The 22,922-nt window shown below is 37.8% G+C and overlaps 1 protein-coding gene across 1 annotated transcript; it reads left to right on the forward strand.

Annotated features, from left to right (window-relative positions):
• Positions 1-6,262: 6,262 nt before the first annotated feature.
• Positions 6,263-15,951, forward strand: LOC125811345 (uncharacterized). The gene is made up of 3 exons (XM_049490849.1): positions 6,263-6,414; positions 15,378-15,515; positions 15,585-15,951. Exons 1-3 carry the CDS (start codon positions 6,263-6,265, stop codon positions 15,949-15,951), a joined length of 657 nt encoding a protein of 218 aa, XP_049346806.1.
• Positions 15,952-22,922: the final 6,971 nt, after the last annotated feature.

Raw genomic sequence — 22,922 nt, forward strand, 5'->3', positions numbered from 1 at the left:
GATCCATGAATTCCTCTATTTTTCCAATTTGGATCTCAAAGTGTAGGTATTGATTGATGCAAGGAGAATATTATAGAATTATCCATGTAGTAATTTAAATACTTGAATTATGATTATATCCATGTCTAATGTTGCGAATTATAGATTTGTTGATTGAATATGATATATGATCCTTGAATGCAAAGATATGAGAACTGTGCATGATTATGAGATTTATGTAAATGCTTTCTGAACACTTTGGGAGTGAAGTGTCTATGATAATGATGTAACTATGGTGTTGTTGAAAGACTATACTCACATACACCCTTACACATTACTATGAATGATATATCCATGACCATGATAATGTTGTTGTGTTGATTGAAATTCTATTCTAATGAACACATAATGAATATGATATAAAAGGTTTTCTCATAATATGATGATTCTAAGGTTCAAAGGCTATACTCACCTATTGAATCTACATGTATACATTGACGGTGAAAGGTTATTCTCACGCATGACCCAATGAGCTACCCTAATGAAACATGTTATGACTTAATAAGTACTCTGTGGGACTATGCTTAGCACCGAGTGGATATTGAATATGAGATGGGAGCTCTTCAAAGGTTGGGTTTATAGAAGCAATCTCATGAAATGGAAGCTCTTCCTTCAGAAAGACTAGGTTTCTATTAACTATCTCCTTATCCCATAAACTATGTGCCATAATAGGTCTTTAGTTAGTGCATCCACCTAAAACTAACAAGCGATAGTCTTACCTTATGCAAGTAGGACAACCCTTTTCGGTGTGGGTAACACCAGATTCCATGTGTAGCTCACATGTTCTATGTCGGTTAAGACATATTCTCTACATGAACAAATATGAACAAGAACATGAATTATCAACTTTGGTTACTGAAGAAGTTTTACTTAGCATGGGTGGGAGTTATGGGGTCTTATTCATGCATTGCACAAGTATGGTTTGAGGGTACTTATGGTATGTTCTCTTATGTTATGATGATCTTTATGTTGACTATGCTTATGACTTATGATTTTACACTAATCTTCATGATGATCCTTAGAATTGATAAAGTGCATGTTTTCAACTAAAATGTCCTTTTTTGCATGATTTCAAGGTTTTTATGCACGACTATCATACTTAGTGCATTTTTGTACTAACCCGTGCTTTTCCTACATTTTTCACAAGAGTAGGGTCTGGTTCTCAAGGAGGTCATCATTATGGCTTCAGCTTGGATTCATCTATTCTCCTAGCTTATGGATAGTCCTCTTGATTAGAGAAAAGATGTTTCACTTCTATTATTTCCTTTTCGTACTATTTTGTATGAATTGTGTCCCTTTTTCATTTGAACTATTGTAATAGATGTCTATGTTGAGACTTAGAGTCTATACTTCCACTTTTGTCTTTTATGAAAATTTTGGACTTGAAATGTATTTTTAATCTTTATTGTTTTATGCTTATGTTATGATATGCTAAGGGGCTTACATAGTGCCTTACGGGTTCTATGTGCCTAGTTACATCTAGGGGGCACCCCTGGGTCGTGACTTTTGCACACCCCTTTCTACCTTTCAGCTCAAAGTCAAATTCTTTAAGGAGTAACACACATATGATTAGCCTTGGCTTAGCCTCTTTCTTAGCAATTAGGTATGTTAAAGTTGTGTGATCAGTGTGCACAACCACTTTGGTACCCAATTAATATGCTCCAAACTTCTTTAACCGATATACCACAACCAACAATTCTTGCTCAATTATGGTTTAATTCTTTTGAGCACAAATCAGAGTTTTGCTAGCATAGTAGATAGGATGAAAGAACTTGTTTTTTGCATTTCCTAAGAGCAGCTCCTAGAGCCAAATCACTACCATCACATATCATTTCAAATGGGAAATTCCAATCAAGTGCAATGTTTATCGAAGTAGAGATAGGTTTTTCCTTGAGTGTTTTGAAAGCCACCAAATAAAAAGTATCAAAAACAAATGTGCTCTCTTTGTCAAGAAATCTACCCAATGGAATGATAATCTTGGAGAAATCTTTAATGAACCTCCAATAGAACCTGACATGACCAATAAATCTACCCAATGGAATCAACAATTTATATCATAAGCTTTACTCTCAAAGCACTATTTCTCTTAATCATCATATAAGCTTCTCAAAGAAATGTATATCACAATCATCATATATGCTTCAATCTCAAGCAATTCTAATGTATCTCATCAATCCTACAAGAATACATCTAAACCCATAAATTCTCCTTTCATGGCATCAAACCCATTTACATAAATTCTTCTAGAGATGGGTTAGGCATGAGTACGAATAAATTAATCCTAAAACATGTAATCCTATCAATTCAATCATAAACAATCATAACCCAATCAATTGGATCAATATTCATCAAGGCCCAAAATATTAGAAGAAAACCCTAAATCAAATTTGGGAATTTCTACATTTCAATTGGGGAATCTTGGGACTCCATGGATCAAAAGCCATCTTACCCTGATATCAAAGCCCACAAATTCTTGAGGAATAGAGACTCAACCTTTCTCCTAGCTTGAACTCTTTCTTCTTCTTCATGTTCTACAAAGAGAAATATTCGAGAGAAAAACTTTGAGAGTTTTTTGGGTTTTGGAAATAATGACTTGAATGAGTGATTTTTGGGGTTAAAATCACTTATAAAGGGATCCTAGGATTGGGTAAACCGATATAGCATTAATTTAATTAAAACTGGAAAAGACCCATTTGCCCCTAAACTTATAGTGGACTGCCCACCTTCACGTGAGGCTCCATGACCCGTCAAGGACCACACAGACCATAGTGGTGTCCGTGGTCCTTGACCAGTGGCCTATATTTCCACCACTTTCTCTCTCGAACCTATTTTAAGACCACGATCTCTCCCATGGCCCGGGTGGCTTTCACGACCCATCTTGTAGCACCCCGGAAATTCTATGACTTAAGTTAGAGCCTCACCTTATGAATAATGACTTAAAAATAGCTAAAATGATATTTCTAAACCTAAATTAATGAAATTGACTTGGTTTGGAAGAGTAAAAGTCTAAACGTCAAGAAACGACCAAGACGTCCAGAAACTAGAGAAGAATGTGTTCTAGTGTGCCCTTAGGTTTTGGGCAGGTTTGGCAGTGTCGTATGATGGTATAATCTTTTAAAAAGGTTTAAATTAGGTAAATATATGTTTATAGGGTCAAAACGTTCAAATACGACACCCCGAGGCCACCCTAAGGGGTCCCGAGAAGGACTCCAACCTTGGCCAAGCAAGCTGCCAATGCAGCTTGCAAATTGAACTTGGTGGGAATGGATCCGCGTCGCGGACTAGCTCCCCCAAGGAGAAATAATCTAGTTTGTGATGCGGTCGTTTAGCGGACTCTACTGTTTCGAATATTAATTCCAAATATCTTCAAGGAACAGCTCCTCGTCGCGAACTTGTTCCGCAACGAAAATGCAGAAATTCAGAAATCTATTTTTACTTCATTAAAGAGTCCAACTAAGTGAGGGTTATTTAGGGTACTTTAGGGGACGTGTATATAATGATTTTTAAGTCAATTTACCTCACTTTTATTACTCAAACACAAAACCCCAAAGATTAAAACCTAAAGTTCCTCCTTCTCTCTATTGTCTCTCACTCTTCTCAAGAACTCCATTGAAGAAGATTGGAGCTTCAAGAAGAAGACCAACTCTCCAAGGTTTCAACTTGGATTTTCGTGGGTAATTCGTTAATAAGGTATGGTTGTGTATCACTCTTGGGATTCCTTTCCCCAAGATGCCCTTTCAAGATGAATTTCAAAATCTCCAATTTCTATGTTTCAATCCAAAAATCTGGGTCTTCTTTCTAAAGTGAAATTGATATTATAAACTAACTTTGATTGATGTTATATGCACAATTATGGATGAATTTATGATTGTATTGGTGGTTTCTTGATGAATTCCCCATGAGACCCATGTTTCTTCTTTTCCAAATTCTAACCCTAGTTTGTGTTGAATATTGATTGAAGGCTATGAATTGAATGTGATGTTATGTAATTCATGTTTGTATGTCAATTGCGTATATTGATGTTGATTATGTTATTACTTCATGAATTACCTTGTATTATGCATTGGTTATAAATTAATTGGTAATTGAAATATGGATGTCCCAAGAAGGGCAAGAAGGTATGAAAGTTTGTTCTTCTTTGAACTCAAGTATTAAACGTGAATTACTTAGATTGTAATGATGTTATACCTAATGTGTTGTGGTGTTGATGACTTAGTTTCCTCATCCTTAACCCTCTACACTCGAATTAGCTATGAAGTATGTATGTATGTTATGGGATGATTGCTATATGATTGAAAGGTAGTCCTCATAATTATAGTGTAATGTAAAGTGAAAGGTTTACTCTACTAAGTGTTTCTAAAGTGAAAGGATTGTTACTCACTTATGAACACACATGACCTATTATGGAAAGATGTCTACATAAGAGTCTAGTAAAGGCTAATGTGAACTTATGTGATGACTAAAGATGATTACAAAAGGGAATTAGATGCTTAGCACCAAAAGGGCATGTAAATGAGATGGGGGTCTCACATTTAGTATGTCCGGCTCCCCTTATGGGTTTTCTCATGTTTAGCAAGTACGGATTACCCACGGTGTGTGTTGTCTCATGACAAGGAAACCCTCACGTTTAGTAAGTTAGGGTTTCTAGAAGCAATCTCCTTGACCGTTAACTATGTGCTCACATAGGACTCTAGCTTAGTGGATCCACCTAGATAGCTATGTATGAATGGTTACACCTTAGGCAAGTGTTAACCATCTCTTTTCGGTGTGGGAGTAGAACACCAGATTCCATGTAGCTCTCATGCTCTATGTCGGTTATTGCAATATTTCCCTAATGTAAAAGTATATGAAGGTATGAAAGGTGTGAACTCTTACCGGGGCTTTCTTAAGGGTTTCTATATAGTGTAAGGGAGGGTATGGGAGTTCTCTTGCACATTGCACTTGTGGGATCCTAAGAGATGGTTGTAGTAGTGTTCTCTTATGATTATGATGATTATGACTTATGTATGTTGAAGCTATGTTATGTATGATCACTATGAATATGGTAAGTTATGATGAAATATGATCTTATGAATGTATGCATGGAGTAGGTTGCTTAATGTGATATTTGGCATTGAATAGGGTTATGGGGTTATATTCTTTGCATTGCACTAGTATTTCTTGGGTTGTCTACATGTTGGGATGACATTAGGTTGCTTTGGACTATGATGCTTACTTTGTGTGCATATTGTATTTACTTGGTAAAAATCATTTTTTGACTAATCCTTTTATGCATGTTTCAATGGTTTTTATGCATAGTAGCCATACTAAGTATTTGTGTTGTACTAACCCATATTTTCCCCCTTTTCCCAAACATTTAGGTTCGGGTCGTTGAGGATTCAAGCTTACTTCTCAAGACACTTGGAGTTGCTTCCCTAAGTTGGTGAGTCCTCAAGTCCGAGGACAAGACCCTATGATCTAGCTTCTAGTTCTTTGCCTATGTTGAGAGACATTGTTGTACTTTCCTATTTCAAGACTTCTTATTGATGTAAGGGCTAAGTCCCATTTTAGATACATCTATGTCTAAATGGTACATTTTGACGAAGTTAGATTCTGTTTTTCATATATGAAGTGAAGATGAACTTCCAAAGTAAAAGTTTTAAATTTTTTGTGATTTTATTCCATGATACATGTTATGATGAATGCTAAGGGCTTGTATAAGACCTTTTCGTGGTCGAATACGCCGATAACGACTAGGGGGTGCTCTCGGGTCGTTACAAACTTGGTATCAGAGCATAAGGTTGAGAATAATGTAGGATTGATGTCACAAGATACCACGTCGAGTAGAGTCTTGTTCATGGGTGTGAAGCGCACCACACTTATGCATGAGAGGCTACGAAATGCTTAGGAACTTTCACTCTTTTGTTATTCCATAGTCGTGCCTAAGAGTATTAACTTTATTTAGTCCTTTTCTTCTAATCCTTCTATTGTGCTTATAGGCAATGAATACAAGAAGGAACAATGCCAGGAGGGCCAGTGAGGAGAATGTGAATGAGTCGGTTCCCCCTCAAACTCCTCAAAACTCTCAAGTTCTTATTGAAGAAGGGGCTATGTCTAATGTTGAGATAAAGTCGGCTATTCATAATTTGACTCAAATGTTGGCCACTCAAGTTTCTAGGGATGCTAGGGTGCAAGGAACCCCAATGTTATCACTACTGCTTCTACGATAAGGGATTTCACAGGGATGAATCCCCCTACTTTCTTTGGCTCCAAAGTGGAAGAAGATCCACAAATGTTCGTTGATGAAGTGTTTAAGGTTCTAGAGGCTATGGGTGTGTCTTCTCAAGAAAAGGCGGAGTTAGCCGCCTATCAACTAAAAGATATGGCACAAGTGTGGTATGAATAATGGAAGGAGGGGAGACCTGTAACGACCCGAGTGCACCCCCTAGCCGTAACATGCGTATTCGACCTCTCGGAGGTCTTATACAAGCTTTAGCATTCAGTATCGCATAGATCATAAAAATGACTAAGAATTTAAAACTTTTATTCAATAAAACCATAAGACTTCAAGAGTCAACAGCATTTGAAAACATCAATACGCAAGAGGAATTACTAAGTCTCTTTAACCAATCTTAGACAAGAACGTAAAACGTAGTAAGGGACACGGCCCCTTTACAAATGAAATGAAACTTAAGTTTCTATTATAATGACTAAGAAACTTCTAAACATAGTCCTCGAATCTTGAGGACATACGAAAGACTTGGAAGAGTTAAGCAATCCAAACAACTCTGAAGCACAATCTCTTCCTAATTACCACAACCTACACTTGTAGTAATATAGAAGAAAGGGGTTAGTACATGCAAAACATGTACTAAGTACGAGGATATGCAAAACAAGCTAAGAGGGACATTTGTTTGGAAGATATGCTTTCATGCCATTTTGATAAAATCTCATGAACATCAACATAGTAGGCACCTTACAAGTCACAACCAACAATACAAAGTGATATGCTTCACAATACCTCATAAGCATACATAACCCATTTACCTTTACCTTCATGCCTTGGACCTCCACCTTAAGTAACCCTTAAGCAATACCTTTGTGCAATGTATGGGCAACATCCCATACCATCACCCACACAAAGGCACCACATTAAGGTCACACAAGGTGCACTTGCCATGCATACCTCAAACTTCACCAATTAATCACATAATGCATATAAGCACATAAGCCAACAAGTCACTTCCTAAAGCTAGAACACTCATCAAATGTCACCCCAAGACTCACCTAAGTAGGACATGGTGAGGCAGCCCATACTACCTCTCCATACCACACCCAAGTAATCCTTAAGGCTACACACGACAAGCTCCATTTACATCTCAACATAAATCATTGATTCCACTTAATGCATTTAGACAACTTCATTCACTAATGACATAAGATCATCACATACATTCAATTCAACATAAGCACTTACATTCAATTCATTATGACTCACTCTCACATTAGCTTGCTCAAAGACCAACGCTTTCATGAATTAGCCCAAAGAGACTCATTCATTCATTATCATTACTAAGACACACCAAGATCTCCCTTAAATGTCTACCTGTTCAATGTCTAGATGATGTCCCATTCCACCACCCATCCTAAATAGTACACCCTTAAGAGACCTTAGTTCATTAATTCATTAATGTAGGGGAAGAACCTTAACCGACATAGACCATGGAGGTTGACACGGAATCCCGGTAGTACCCTTACCGGATGAGGGATCCCCACTTACCTAAGGTAGGGTCATTCTTTTAGCCTTTACGTGATAGAGACCACTAGCTAGTCCTATGTGGGCACATAGTTAATGGATAGAAGGATTACTTCTAAGAACTCTCATCTCAACTCACGAATGAGCACCCACCTTAAGGGTTGCTACTAAATACTCACATCTTAACGAACGAAGGAGTATCCACCCATCTTTATATCCTTTCGGTGCTAGACATTACTCCCCCATAGTGTAGGACATTCATTTCATTCATTTATTTAGGGATAAGGATTGCTACTAAGTACTCTCATCTCAACTCACGAAGGAGTACCCATCCTAATCCAACATTAATTCATTTAGGGATAAGGATTGCTACTAAGTATTCACAGCTCATCTCACGAAGGAATACCCATCCTAGCCCAACATTTCTTCATTTAGGGATAAGGATTCCTACTAAGTACTCTCATCTCAACTCACGAAGGAGTACCCATCCTAGCCAAACATTCATTTATTCAGGGAAGCTCTTGGATTCAAATATGAGAAAACCTTTCATCTAGGAACCCCAATCATTCAAAGCAGTACTTTATGAGACTATCCTTACAATAGACCCAACTTTCATTCATTAGCATTAACTCCCACTCTTTTCATTCATTCTGACATTCCTCCATTCTTTTCATTCATTCTTCACTAGGTGTGAGAGTAGGTAAACATAGTATATTTTAACCTCACCTTCATTATAAGCCATTCAAAGAAGACAACAACCAAGCATAACACATAATGTCTCTACCCTAGGTCACCTTTCATGCTCTTAGACCATACACAAATTCACATCATATCACATTACCTCCACCTAATCAACATTACTCAAAACAACAATCATCCAACTTTGCCTACAAGGCCATGATCACAACATGCGTATAAAGTAAACACCTCTCCACTTTCAAAGGGATCAAACCTCATAATTCTAACATCTACAGCATATATATATATATATATATATATATATATATATATATATATATATATATATAATACTAGAGTCAATAATCTATTCACAGCTTCATCATTATCATAAACCTTAGGTCACAATTGCCCATTCAAGGCCAACATCCAATATAACATAATTGATCATCAATTCCTCATAATCCAATATAGAACAATACATAAATCAATAGCCTATACAATCTACACATTAATATCACATTATTAGCACATAATCAATAGACCCACTTTAGACCCAAAATTAGGATTTCAAGATATGCAAGGGTTCATGGAGTTTTTGATCTTAAAACCATCAATATTAACATAAATCATCATTTAAAATACTTTCATGCAAGAACCTAAGCTTAGTGTTGAAATTGAAGTTTTTAGTGTTTTTGAAAAACATTGAAATCACTTTGATTTGGCTTTTTGATTAAAAGGAGAATCAAAGATGAAAATCCCCATACCTTTGTGATTAATTTCCTTAGGATTTTGAAGGAGAAATCAGTAGGAACTCATCCCCTAGCTTGAAGCTTCATCAATGTCTTCAATGGAGTTCTAGAGAGAGAATTTATTTGAGAGGGAAGGTTCAATTTGGATAATAAGGTCTAATTCTAGGTTTTGGGGTTTTAACCAACTTAATTTACCCTAAAATAGGTAGAATAACCATATATAATAATTGCCCAAACTCCCCTCACTTAGTTGGACCTTTTAAACAAGTCAAACTTAAGTTTTATTTTCGCAGATTTCGTCGGGAAACAAGTCCGCGACGTGGGGGTGTTCCCACAAGTTTCTGGAAATTAAATTCTGAGACAGTAGAGTCAGCGGCATGTCTGCGACGTGGACCAAACTTTTGGTCCTTGGTGGAGCTAGTCCGCGACACGGACATGCTCCCTTCATGAGCATTATCAAGCTGCCTTGGTAGCTTGTTTGGCCAAGGGTTGGGGTCCTCCTCGAGGACCCTTAGGGTGGTCCCGGGGAGTTGTACCCAAACGTTTTGACCCTAAAAACATTTATTAAGACACTACGGTCACCTCCACTGATTTTAGACTCCAAACAATACATAAAAACATGAACAACATACTAGAACACACCAACACGTAAAAGACTAGTTTCCGAACGTCTTGGTCGTCCCTTAACGTTTGACTTCAAACTCAACTAAACTGACCCATAAACTCATTTTCAAACATTTATACAAGTTTATCAACTACTAACACGCATGTGAAGCTCTACTTATCCTATTTCATTTTGAGGGGCGTTACAATATCCCCACTTGGGAACATTCGTCCTCGAATGACACTTCAAACATTATAAAGTAAAGACTCTAGGACTCCCAGCCCATAACAAGAATGTAATATCATTACTACAACACACATCAAGGAGGAAGCATCCACTCCTTATGCCTCAACTTTATTATTTCCCATTTCATTGGAGGAACTTCCTTCTCCAAATCATCATTCTCATTTCAACCACCAAAGACACACAACATGCAATTATCCCATTAAAGCACATTATGCAACTTTATCATAAGAAATCATTTGAGCATGCACTTCAAATCAACTCATGCAACACAAGCAAGTAGAAAAAAAAATGCACTGACTCATAATGCATCAACCACATAGGCCTTTCTCATGTTCATAGAAGGAAAAACCTTCTACTAATCATGACATGATATTTACCCCTTTTATATCATCATAGGGTCCAATACGCAATGGCTTTCAAATGCACACATAGACATGATCAACATTTCCACTCATGAGGCAATTAAGCAATTCATACTAGTTGCACCCTAACATGAGGATTATAGATCATCTACTAGTCTTATCATTTAATCATCATACTATCAAGAACATACATGGCATTACCATGTTTATTTATGTTCTAGGAGGGACTACCTTCTCCTAGTCACAACATACATACATGGCATCATAAACTCATAAGCAAGCATTACACAAAGGTCGATTCATTTAAGGAGAAATTCTCAACTTCTGACCTAAGCATGCTCATACTTTCTTCTTCATGAAGTCAAGAGTCCATTCACCATATAAAGATGCATATTGACATGAGAAACATGAAGTTTATTACTAAAAATACATTTTTTTTGTAATAAGAATCCTTCAAAACATGCATAACATAGTGTCTTCTAGGACATGCATAACATACAGAGATGATGCAACTCATAATCATATAAAAGACTCCAAAACATGAACAACCTACTAGGAACTCTTTGGTCTCAAGCTTGAATAAGAATATAAGGAAAAGATAAGGATATCAACAACCTTACTACTCACTCATCATCCCACACGTAGGGTAAACCCATCTAAGAGCATATTATAGTAACCAAGAGAACTATCACTTACCAATTAAACACAATGTCCCCTTCTTGGGATCAAGGTATGCAAACACCTTTAATCATTACCTCCTTCATCTATAAGGTAGGAACCATTCTCCACTAAATCTTTACTATACTCCCTTAGGTGAGGACTTCAAGAATCCAAAAAAATGAGTATCTATACCACTCCACTTCATATCTATCACCCAAAGTGGTTCTCAACCTAGAGAACTCAAGGAAGTTCAATGTAGAAATATTAAGGGCACTCAAAACCTTACCATCTAGGCACATTATCCCCTACTTGGGGTGAGCTCAATCAACCAAGCATTAAAACTCACATTTTCTTCCCTCGATCGTTGCAACATCACCCCTTCCAAGTAATCACCTCTAGAAGACCACCAGACAAGGGAAAATAAGAGAGAGATCATATGGAGTTAAGCTCTACGACACAACACCAAAGTAATGAAGAAAGTGAAACTTCTATTGTCCTATAAACTCTCACTCATAGATGTCTCACAACTCACACCAATGAACAAGACTCTACTAGACATGGCTTTCGAGACTTTGAACCTAAAAGAAATCTTTAAAACCTTATGCTCTAATACCAAGTTTGTAATGACCCGAGAGCACCCCCTAGCCATTACATAGGTATTCGACCTCTCAGATGTCTTATACAAGCCTTAGCATTCATTCATCACATAGATCATAAAAATCACTAAGAATTTAAAACTTTTATTCAATAAAACCATAAGACTTCAAGAGTCAACATCATTTGAAAACATCAATATGCAAGCGGAACTACTAAGTCTCTTTAGCCAATCTTAGACAATACCTAAAAATGTACTAAGGGACACGACCCCATTAAAAATGAAATGAAACTTAAGAGTCTATTACAATGACTAAGAAACTTCTAAACATAGTCCTCAAATCTTGATGACATACTAAAGACTTGTAGGAGTTAAGAAATCCAAACAACTCAAAAGCACAATCTCCTCCTAGTTACCACAACATACACTTGTAGTAAAATAGAAGAAAGGGGTTAGTACAACACACGTACTAAGTATGAGGATATGCAAAACATGCTAAAAGGGACATTTGTTTGGAAGCTATGCTTTCATGCCATTTTGATAAAATCTCATGAACATCAACATAATAGGCACCTTACAACTCAGAACCAACAATAAAAGTCATATGATTCACAATACCTCATAAACATACATAACCCATTTACCTTTACCTTCTTGCCTTGGACCTCCACCTTAAGTAACCCTTAAGCAATACTTTTGTGCAATGTATGGCAACGTCCCATACTATCACCCACACTAAGGCACCACCTTAAAGTCACACAGAGTGCACTTGCCATGCACACCTCAACCTTCACCAATTAATCACATAAGACATATATGCACATAAGCCAACAAGTCACTTCCTAAAGCTAGACCTCCCATCAAATGTCATCCCAAGAGTCACCTAAGTAAGACATGGTGAGGCAGACCATACTACCTCTCCATACCACACCCAACTGATCCTTAAGGGTGCACAGGACAAGCTCCATTCACATCTTAACATAAATCATTGATTCAACTTAATGCATTTAGACAACTTCATTCACTAATGACATAAGATCATCACATATATTCAATTCAACATAAGCACTTACATTCAATTCATTATGACTCACTCTCACAATTGCATGCTCAAAGACCAACGCTTTCATTAATTAGCGCAAAGAGACTCATTCCTTCATTATCATTACTAAGACACACCACGATCTCCCTTAAATGTCTACTTGTGCAATGTCTAGATGATGTCCCATTCCACCACCTATCTTAAGTAGTACACCCCAAAGAGACCTTAGTTCATTCATTCATTAATGTGGGGGAAGAGCCTTAACCGACATATACCATGGAGCTTGACATGGAATCCCTGTAGTACCCTTACCGAATGAGGGATCCCCACTTGCCTAAGGTAGGGTTATTCTTTTAGCCTTTACGTGGTAGAGACAACTAGCTACTCTTATGTGGGCACACAGTTAAGCGATAGAATGATTGCTTCTAAGTACTCTCATCTCAACTCACGAAGGAGCACCCATCTTAAGGGTTGCTACTAAATACTCACATCTAAACTGACAAATTAGTATCCACCCATCTTCATATCCTCTCGGTGCTAGACATTACTCCCCCACGGATTAGTACTTTCATTTCATTCATACATTTAGGGATAAGGATTGCTACTAAGTATTCTCATCTCAACTAACGAAGGAGTACCCATCCTAGCCCAACATTCCTTCATTTAGGGATAAGGATTGCTACTAAGTACTATCATCTCAACTAACGAAGGAGTACCCATCCTAGCCAAACATTCATTCATTTAGGGAAGCTCTTGGATTCAAAGATAAGAAAACCTTTCATCTAGGAACCCCATTCAATCAAAGGAGTACTTTATGAGACTATCCTTACAATAGACCCAACTTTCATTCATTATCATTAACTCCCATTCTTTTCATTCATTCTCACATTCCTCCATTATTTTCATTCATTCTTCACTAGGTGTGAGAGTAGGTAAACATAGTATATTCTAACCTCATCTTCATTATTAGTCAATCAGAGAAGACAACAACCAAGCATAACACATAAATTCTCTACAGAAGGTCACCTTTCATGCTCTTAGACCATACACAAATTCACATCATATCACATTACCTTCATATAATCAACACTACTCAAAACAACAATCATCCAAATTTACCTACAAGGCAATGATCACAACATGATTATAAAGTAAACACCTCCCCACTTTCAAAGGGATCAAACCTCATAATTCTAAAATCTACAACATATATATATATATATAATACTAGAATTAATAATCTATTCACAACTTCATCTTCTTCATAAACCTTAGGTCACAATTGCCCATTCAAGGCCAACATCCAATATAACACAATTGATCATCAATTCCTCATAATTCAATATAGAACAATAGATAAATAAATATCCCATAACAATCTGCATATTAATATCACATTATTAGCTCATAACCAATAGACCCAAAATTAGGATTTCAAGATATGAAAGGGTACATGGAGTTTTTTTATCTAAAACCATCATTATTAACGGAAATCATTATTTGAAATACTTTCATGAAAGACCCCATGCTTAGAGTTGAAATTGAGGTTTATAGTGTTTTTCAAAAACATTGAAATCACTTTGATTCGTCTCTTTGATTGTAAGGAGAATCAAAGATAAAAATTCCCATACCTTTGTGATTAATTTCCTTTGGAATTTGAAGGAGAAATCAGTAGGAACCCATCCCCTAGCTTGAAGCTTCATTAATGTCTTCCATGGAGCTCTAGAGAGAGAATTTATTGAGAGGGAAGGTTCAATTTGGATAATGAGGTCTAATTCTATGTTTTGGGGTTTTAACCAACTTAAAATACCCTAAAATAGGTAGAATAACCATTTATAATAATTACCCAAACTACCCATCTTTTAGTTGGACCTTTTAAACAAGTCAAACTTGAGTTTTATTTTCGCAGATGTCATCATAAAACAATTCCGTGACGTGGGGGTGTTCCCACAAGTTTCTGGGAATTAAATTCCGAGACAATAGAGTTCTCGACGCGGACAAAACTTTTGACGCTTGGTGGAGCTAGTCCGCGACGCGGACATGCTCCCCCCATGAGCATTATCAAGCTGCCTTGGCAGCTTGTTTGGCCAAGAGTTGGGGTACTTCTCGGGTAGGGTGGTCCCGGAGAGTTGAACCCAAATGTTTTGACCCTAAAAACAGTAATTAAGACACTAGGGTCACCTCCACTGATTTTAGACTCCAAACAACACATAAAAACATGAACAACATACTAGAACACAACAACACGTAAAAGACTAGTTTCTGAACGTCTTGGTCGCCCCTTGAAGTTTCACTTCAAACTCAACTAAACTGACCTATAAACTCATTTTCAAACTTTCATACATGTTTATTAACTACTAACACACATGTGAAGATCTAATTATTCTATTTCATTTTGAGGTGCATTACAAGACCTATTAGAGAGGGTCCGATAAGTTGGGCTACATTCAAGATGACTTTTCTTGATAGGGTTTTGCCCTCGGAACTAAGAGAGAGGAAAATACAAGAATTCATCAACCTCCATCAAGGGGGTATGAGTGTGAAGGTCTATGGCCTCAGGTTCACTCAATTTTCCAAGCATGATCCTATATTAGTGTCGGACTCTAGAGCTACAATGAACAAAATTGTTATGGGGGTATCGGATCTTGTGGTGAATGAATGTAGGTCGGCTATGCTAATCCCAAGCATGGACAGTTCTCATCTTATGGTTCATTCTGAGCAAATTGAGGAGCAAAAGCTTAAGAAAGTTGGTAGAGAATTGAAGATATCAAGGGCCGATGATGGAAATTCTTCTAAGGTTAGGTTTGAAATCCAAGATAAGCCAAAGTTCAAACAGTAGTTTTCCAACTAAGGTCCTCCTAACACTTCAAGGGTCAACAAAGGTAAAGTGTCTACCCCCAAGCCTGAAGAAGCAAGAAGTGGTGGTCCTTATGTTGAGAAGCCTATTTGTCCAAAGTGTGGTCGAAAACATAAAGGAAAGTGCCTAGTTAGCACGGGTAATTGCTATGGTTGCGGTAAGAATGGCCACATGAGGAGGGATTGCCCTATGCTAAAGGCTCAAGGAAGGGAAAATGCTCAAGCACAAGTAAGTGGCCCAAATCCCGATGCTCCTAAGAAGAATCATTTCTACGCTCTCCAATCCCGAGGTGATCAAGAGAGCTCTCCGGATGTTGTGACTGGTATGCTACAAGTATTTTTAATTAATGTTTATGCATTGTTGGATCCCAGTGCCACTTAGTCTTTTGTAACCCCTTTAGTGGCTATGAAGTTTGATATGTTTCTCGATGTCCTAGATGAATCCTTTTCAGTTTCTACCCCGGTGGGTGATTCCTTAGTTACTAAAAGAGTTTATAGGGGTTGTCCCATATCAATGCCCAATAGAGTCAATTTGGTTGATTTGGTGGAACTGGATATGATAGACTTTGATGTTATATTATGGATGGATTGGCTTCATGCTTGTTTTGCTTCCATAGATTGTAGGACCCGAATTTTGAAGTTGAAATTTCCTAATGAACCCTTTTTAGAATGGAAGAGAGGAAATTCCATTCCTAGGGGAAGGATCATTTCATGTGTAAAAGCTTGTAAGTTGATTTCCAAGGGTTGTCTCTATCATATTGTGAGGGTCAAGGATCTTGAGTCCGAGATTCCTCCTTTGGAGTCGGTCCCCATAGTGAAGGATTTTCCAGAAGTCTTTCCCAATGACTTACTCAGAATTCCTCCCAAATGGGAAATAGATTTCGACATAGATTTATTGTCGGATACACAACCCACTTCAATCCCTCCTTACCGGATGGCCCCGACGAAGTTGAAGGAATTAAAAGCTCAACTCAAAGATTTGTTGGATAAGGGTTTCATCCAACCTAGTATATCTCCTTGGGGTGTACCGGTGTTATTTTTGAAGAAGAAGGATGGATCTCTTCATATGTGTATTGATTACCGACAATTAAATAAGGTGACCATTAAGAACAAGTATCCACTCCCTAGGATTGATGACTTATTTGATCAACTTCAAGAAGCGAGTTACGTTTCAAAAATTGATTTGAGGTCAGGTTATCACCAACTTAGGGTGAGAGGTGTGATGTTCCAAAAACAGCCTTCCGAACAAGATATTGTCATTTTGAGTTCTTAGTGATGTCCTTTGGTCTTAAAAATGCCCTGGTGGCTTTCATGGACCTTATGAATCGTGTGTTTAGAAATTATTAGACTCATTTGTTATTGTCTTTATTGATGACATCTTGATATACTGTAGAAGTTAGGATGATAACATGAATCATTTGAGGATAGTATTGCAAGTCCTCAAAGATCACCAATTTTATGCTAACTTTAGCAAGTGCGACTTTTGGCTAATATCGGTTGCTTTCGTTGGTCACATTGTTTCTAGTGAGGGTATAGAAGTTGATCCAAAGAAAACCGATGCGGTCAAAAGTTAGCCTAGACCTTTGAGTCCTTCCGACATCCGAAGCTTTTTGGGTTTGGCCAGTTACTACTGGAGGTTTTTTGAGGGATTTTCATCTATTGCATCTCCATTAACGGCCTTAACTCAAAAGAAGTCCAACTTCAAATGGTTTGAATCTTGCAAAAAGAGCTTCTAATTGTTGAAAGATAAGCTCACCTCCTCTCCAATTTGACCTTAACGGAGGGCACCGAAGGGTTTATAGTATATTGTGACGCTTCCCGAGTGGGTTTGGGTTGTTTCCTCATGCAAAATGGTAAGGTTATAGCTTATGCCTCGAGACAACTCAAGGTGCATCAGAAGAATCATCTAACTCATGACCTTGAGCTAGCTGCCGTAGTTTTTTCTTTAAAGATTTGGAGACACTATCTCTATGGGGTACATGTGGATGTGTTTACCGACCACAAGAGTCTTCAATATGTTTTTAGCCAAAAAGAATTGAATCTCCGACAAAAGAGGTGGTTGGAACTGTTAAAAAATTATAATATGAGTGTCCTTTACCACTCCGGAAAAGCAAATGTGGTTGCAAATGCTTTGAGTCTTGTATCTATGGGTAATGTGTCACATGTAGGAGAACAGAAAAGGGAGTTAGCCCGTGATGTACATAGGCTAGCCTGGTTGGGTGTTTGACTTGAAGATTCCCCAAAAGGAGGTGTCATGGTCCATCATAATTCCAAGTCATCCGTTGTTGTTGATGTGAAGTCTAAGTAACATCTTCACCATATTTTGATGGAACTAAAGGAGTCGGTTCTGAACAAAGCAATAGAAACTTTCTTTCAAGTAGAAGATGGGGTGCTAAGGCACCAAGGTAGGTTATGTGTGCCGGATGTGGATGGCCTAAGAGAGACAATCTTTGAGGAGGCCTATGGGTCCCGATCCTCCATCCATCCGGGAGCCACCAAAATATATCGTGACTTACATGAGATTTATTGGTGGAACAGAATGAAAAGAGACATAGCAAATTTTGTGGCTAGGTGCTCAAGTTGCCAACATGTCAAATTCGAGCACCAAGAACCAGGAGTTCTAACTCAAGATATTGATACCCCCACTTGGAAGTGGGAAGAGGTCAATATGGACTTCGTGGTAGGTTTGCCTCGAACCCGTAGGCAACATGACTCCATTTGGGTCATTGGGGATAAATTGACTAAATCAACCCATTTCCCTCCCGTCAAGGTTTTTTATTCAGTGGAAGATTATGTTAAGTTGTACATTAAGGAGATTGTGAATTTTCATGGGGCCCCGTTGTTGATTATTTCAGATAGAGGTGCCTAATTTACTTCCAATTTTTGGAGGTCTTTCCAAAGTGGGCTTGGTATTCAAGTAAAACTTAGTACCACATTTCACCCTCAAACGGATGGTCAAGCGGAACGCACCATCCAAACCCTAAAGGACATGTTGAGAGCGTGTGTCATTGACTTCAAAGGTAATTGGGATGACCACCTACCTTTGATAGCATTTTCCTACAACAATAGCTACCACTCGAGTATTACTATGGTACCCTTTAAAGCACTTTATGGTAGAAGGTGTCGATCTCCGATTGGGTGGTTTGAAGTAGGTGAATTTGCTCTTCTTGGTACCGCGGTAGTCTATGAGGCTACAGAAAAAGTTCAACTTATAAGGGATAGGTTGTAGTCGGCTCATAGTCTGCAAAAGTATTATGCCAATAATAAAAAGAGGGATCTTGAATTTGAAGTAGGTGATTGGGTCTACTTGAAGATCTCACCCATGAAAGGGGTGATGAGGTTTGGTAAGAAGGGGAAACTTAGTTCCCGGTATGTTGGGCCTTGTGAGATCTTGAAACGTGTCGGAAAGGTCTCTTATGAGTTGAAAATGCCTATCGAATTGGCCAGGTTCAACTGGTGTTCCATATTTCTATGTTAAAGAAATGTATAGGTGACCCGGTGTCCATTCTCCCTCTAGAAGGTTTAGGGGTGAATGAGAACCTTTCTTATGAAGAGGTTTCGGTCGAAATCTTAGATCGTCAAGTTAAGAAGTTGAGGAATAAAGAGGTGGCCTCCGTAAAAGTCTTATGGAGAAACCACCTAGCTGAGGGTGCAACATGGGAGGCCGAGGCCGACATGAAGTCCCGATACCCTCATCTTTTTTCTCCTACTTCTAGACAAAGTTAAGGTTAGTAGTCTCTCTTAATGAGGTATAAATTGAAAATCATGTGTGTTGATGATTATGACATGATTTCCTTGAATGTGCATATTTTTGTGAAAATTCATGCTTAAGTTGTATTTTGAGTTTTCATGAATTTTGTTTCTCATGGTTGAAATTGCACCCATAGATGTTGTCTGATGTTGTCTTCATGAGGGTTGTAATGAGCATTCTTGATGTTGTCTTGCTAAAGAAATGTCTTGTTGATTGCTTAATATATATGTCGGTGCTCATTGAATATGGAGAAGGTAGTTCCTCCTATACTCATGAGAAGTAAAAAGTTTTGAGCATAGTGATGTTGTGGATTAAATTCCTATATGATATGATGTTATTCATGTGACTAGTTGTTGTGCTGCTAGTTTGAGTCATTGTCTCCCTAGAAAGAAGTCCAAGTGACATTCGGGGACGAATGTTACTAAGGGGGGGATGTTGTAACACCCCAGAAATTCTATGACTTACGTTAGAGCCTCACCTTATGAATAATGACTTAAAAATAATTAAAATTATGTTTCTAAACCTAAATTAATTCAATTGAATTGGTTTGGAAGAGTAAAAGTCTAAACGTCAAGAAACGACCACGACGTCCGGAAAGTAGAGAAAAATGTGTTCTAGTGTGTCCTTAGGTTTTGGGCAGGTTTGGGAGTGTCGTATGATGTTATAATCATGTAAAATGGTCTAAATTAGGTAAATTTATGTTTATAGGGTCAAAACGTTCGAATACGACTCCATGGGGCCACCCTAAGGGGACCCGAAGAGGACCCCAACCTTGGCCAAGCAAGCTGCCAAGGCAGCTTGCAAATTGAATTTGATGGGAACAGCTCCACGTCGCAGACTAGATCCCCCAAGAAGAAAAATTTTGTTCGCGGCGCGGTCGTGTCGCGGACTCTACTGTCGCGAAATTTAATTCCAAATATCTTCAGGGAACAGCTCCGCGTCGCGGACTTGTTCTGCAACAAAAATACAGAAATTCAAAAATCATTTTTTACTTCATTAAAGAGTCCAACTAAGTGAGGGGAATTTAGGGTACTTTAGGGTACGTGTATATAATGATTTTTAAGTCAATTTAACTCACTTTTATCATCCAAACACAAAACCTCAAAGATCAAAACCTAAAGTTCCTCCTTCTCTCTACTCTCTCTCTTCTTAAGAACTCCATTGAAGAGGATTGGAGCTTCAAGAAGAAGACCAACTCTCCAAGGTTTCAACTCGAATTTTCATGGTTAATTCATCAATAAGGTATGGTTTCTTATCACTCTTGCGATTACTTTCCCCAAGAGGCACCTTAAAGATGAATTTAAAAAATCTCCAATTTCTAGGTTTCAATCCAAATCTGTGGGTCTTCTTTCTAAAGTGAAATTGATATTATAAACTGACTTTGATTGATGTTATATGAACAATTATGGATGAATTTTATGATTGTATTGGTGGTTTCTTGAAGAATTCCCCATGAGACCCATGTTTCTCCTTCCTTTCCTAATTCTAACCCTAGTTTGTGTTGAATATTGATTGAAGGATATGAATTGAATGTGATGTTATGTAATTCATGTTTGTATGATGATTCTACCTTAGGTTTCGTATAATTTCTATGAAATTAGGGTTGAGACTTTGAATGAAGCCTTGAAGGCTATGAAGGGAATATGTCAATTGCGTATATTAATGTTGATTATGTTATTACTTCATGTATTACCTTGTATTATACATTGGTTATGAATTAATTGGTAATTGAAGTATGGATGTCCCAAGAAGGGCAACAAGGTATGAAGGTTGGTTTTTCTTTGAACTCAAGTATGAAAGCTGAATAACTTAGATTGTAATGATAATATACCTAATGTGTTGTTGTGGTGTTGATGACTTAGTTTCCTCATCCTTAACCCTCTACACTTGAATTAGCTATGAATTATGTATGTATGTTATGGTATGATTTCTATATGATTGAAACGTAGTCCTCATGAATATAGTGTAATGTAAAGTGAAAGGTTTACTCAATTGCTAAGTGTTTCTAAAGTGAAAGGAATGTTACTCACTTATGAACACATATGAGCTATTATGGTAAGATGTCTACATAAGAATCTAGTAAAGGCTAATGTGAACTTAGGTGATGACTAAAGATGATTACATAAGGGAATTAGATGCTTAGCACTGAAAGGGCATATTAATGAGATGGGGGTCTCACGTTTTGTGAGTCCGGCTTCCCACATGGATTTCCTCACGTTTAGCAAGTCTGGATTACCCACGGTATGTGTTGTCTCATGAGATGGAAACCTCCACGTTTAGTAAGTTAGGGTTTCTAGAAGCAATCTCCTTGACCCTTAACTATGTGCCCACATAGGAATCTAGCTTAGTGGATCCACCTGGATAGCTATGTACGAATTGTTACACCTTAGGCAAGTGTTAACCCTCTCTTTTTGGTGTGGGAGTAGAACACCGGATTTCATGTACCTCTCATGGTCTATGTCGGTTGTTGTAATATTTCCCTAATGTAAAAGTAAATGAAGGTATGAAAGGTGTGAACTCTTACTATGGCTTTCTTAAGGGTTTCTATATAGTGTAAGGGAGGGTATGGGACTTCTCTTGCACATTGTACTTGTGGGCTACTAACAGATAGGCGTAGTGGTGTTCTCTTATGATTATGATTATTATGACTTATGTATGTTGAAGCTATGTTATGTATGATCATTATGAATATGGTAAGTTATGATGAAATATGATCTTATGAATGTATGCATGACGTAGGTTGATTAATGTGATACTTGGCTTTGAATAGGGTTATGGGGTTCTATTCTTTCCATTGCACTAGTATTGCTTGGGTCGTCTACATGTTGGGATGATATTATGTTGGTTTGGACTATGATGCTTACTTTATGTGCATATTGGATTTACTTGGTAAAAAACATGTTTTGACTAATTGTCCTTTTATGCATGTTTCAATGGTTTTTATGCATAGTAGCCATACTTAGTACGTGTGTTGTACTAACCTATATTTTCCCCCTTTTCCCCAAACATTTAGGTTCGGGCCGTTGAGGATTCAAGCTTACTTCTCAAGACACTTGGAGTTGCTTCCCCAAGTTGGTGAGTCATCAAGTCCGAGGACAAGACCCTATGATCTAGCTTCTATGTTTAGTTATTTGCTTATGTTAAAAGACATTGTTGTACTTTTCTATTTCAAGACTTCTTATTGATGTAAGGGATAAGTCCCATTTTCGATACTTCTATGTCTAGATGGTACATTTTGACAAAGTTAGATTATGCTTTTCATATATGAAGTGGAGTTGAAATTCCAAAGTAAAAGTTTTAAATTTTCCGTGATTTTATTCTATGATACATGTTATGATGAATGCTAAGGGCTTGTATAAGGCTTGTTCGAGGTCGAATATGTCGGTAACGACTAGGGGGTGGTCTCGGGTCGTTACATGTCTAGTGGCTCGTCAAGAGTGTCTCATTTTGGGCAGCCTTTACTAGCTATTGCCTAGTCCTCCACGAGTTTCACCACGACACGTGGTCTGCACACCCCACCACGAGGTGTCATGGTGCTCATGGGAGGTGAGCATGACTTGGCTTGCAACTGTGAGCTTTCATGGGAAGCACCATGATTCGTG

The sequence above is a fragment of the Solanum verrucosum genome, unplaced genomic scaffold (genome assembly GCF_900185275.1).
Source record: "Solanum verrucosum unplaced genomic scaffold, falcon-dt-bn FXZP01000578.1, whole genome shotgun sequence".
NCBI classification, from domain to species: domain Eukaryota; kingdom Viridiplantae; phylum Streptophyta; class Magnoliopsida; order Solanales; family Solanaceae; genus Solanum; species Solanum verrucosum.

Bases quoted from the DNA above. Each gene is read 5' to 3' on its own strand.
- LOC125811345 (XM_049490849.1), top strand. From the start codon at position 6,263: ATGAATCCCCCTACTTTCTTTGGCTCCAAAGTGGAAGAAGATCCACAA. The intron at 6,415-15,377 runs GTATGAATAATG...GAATGAATGTAG, and splicing joins AAAGATATGGCACAAGTGTG to GTCGGCTATGCTAATCCCAA. The intron at 15,516-15,584 runs GTTTGAAATCCA...TAACACTTCAAG, and splicing joins GGAAATTCTTCTAAGGTTAG to GGTCAACAAAGGTAAAGTGT.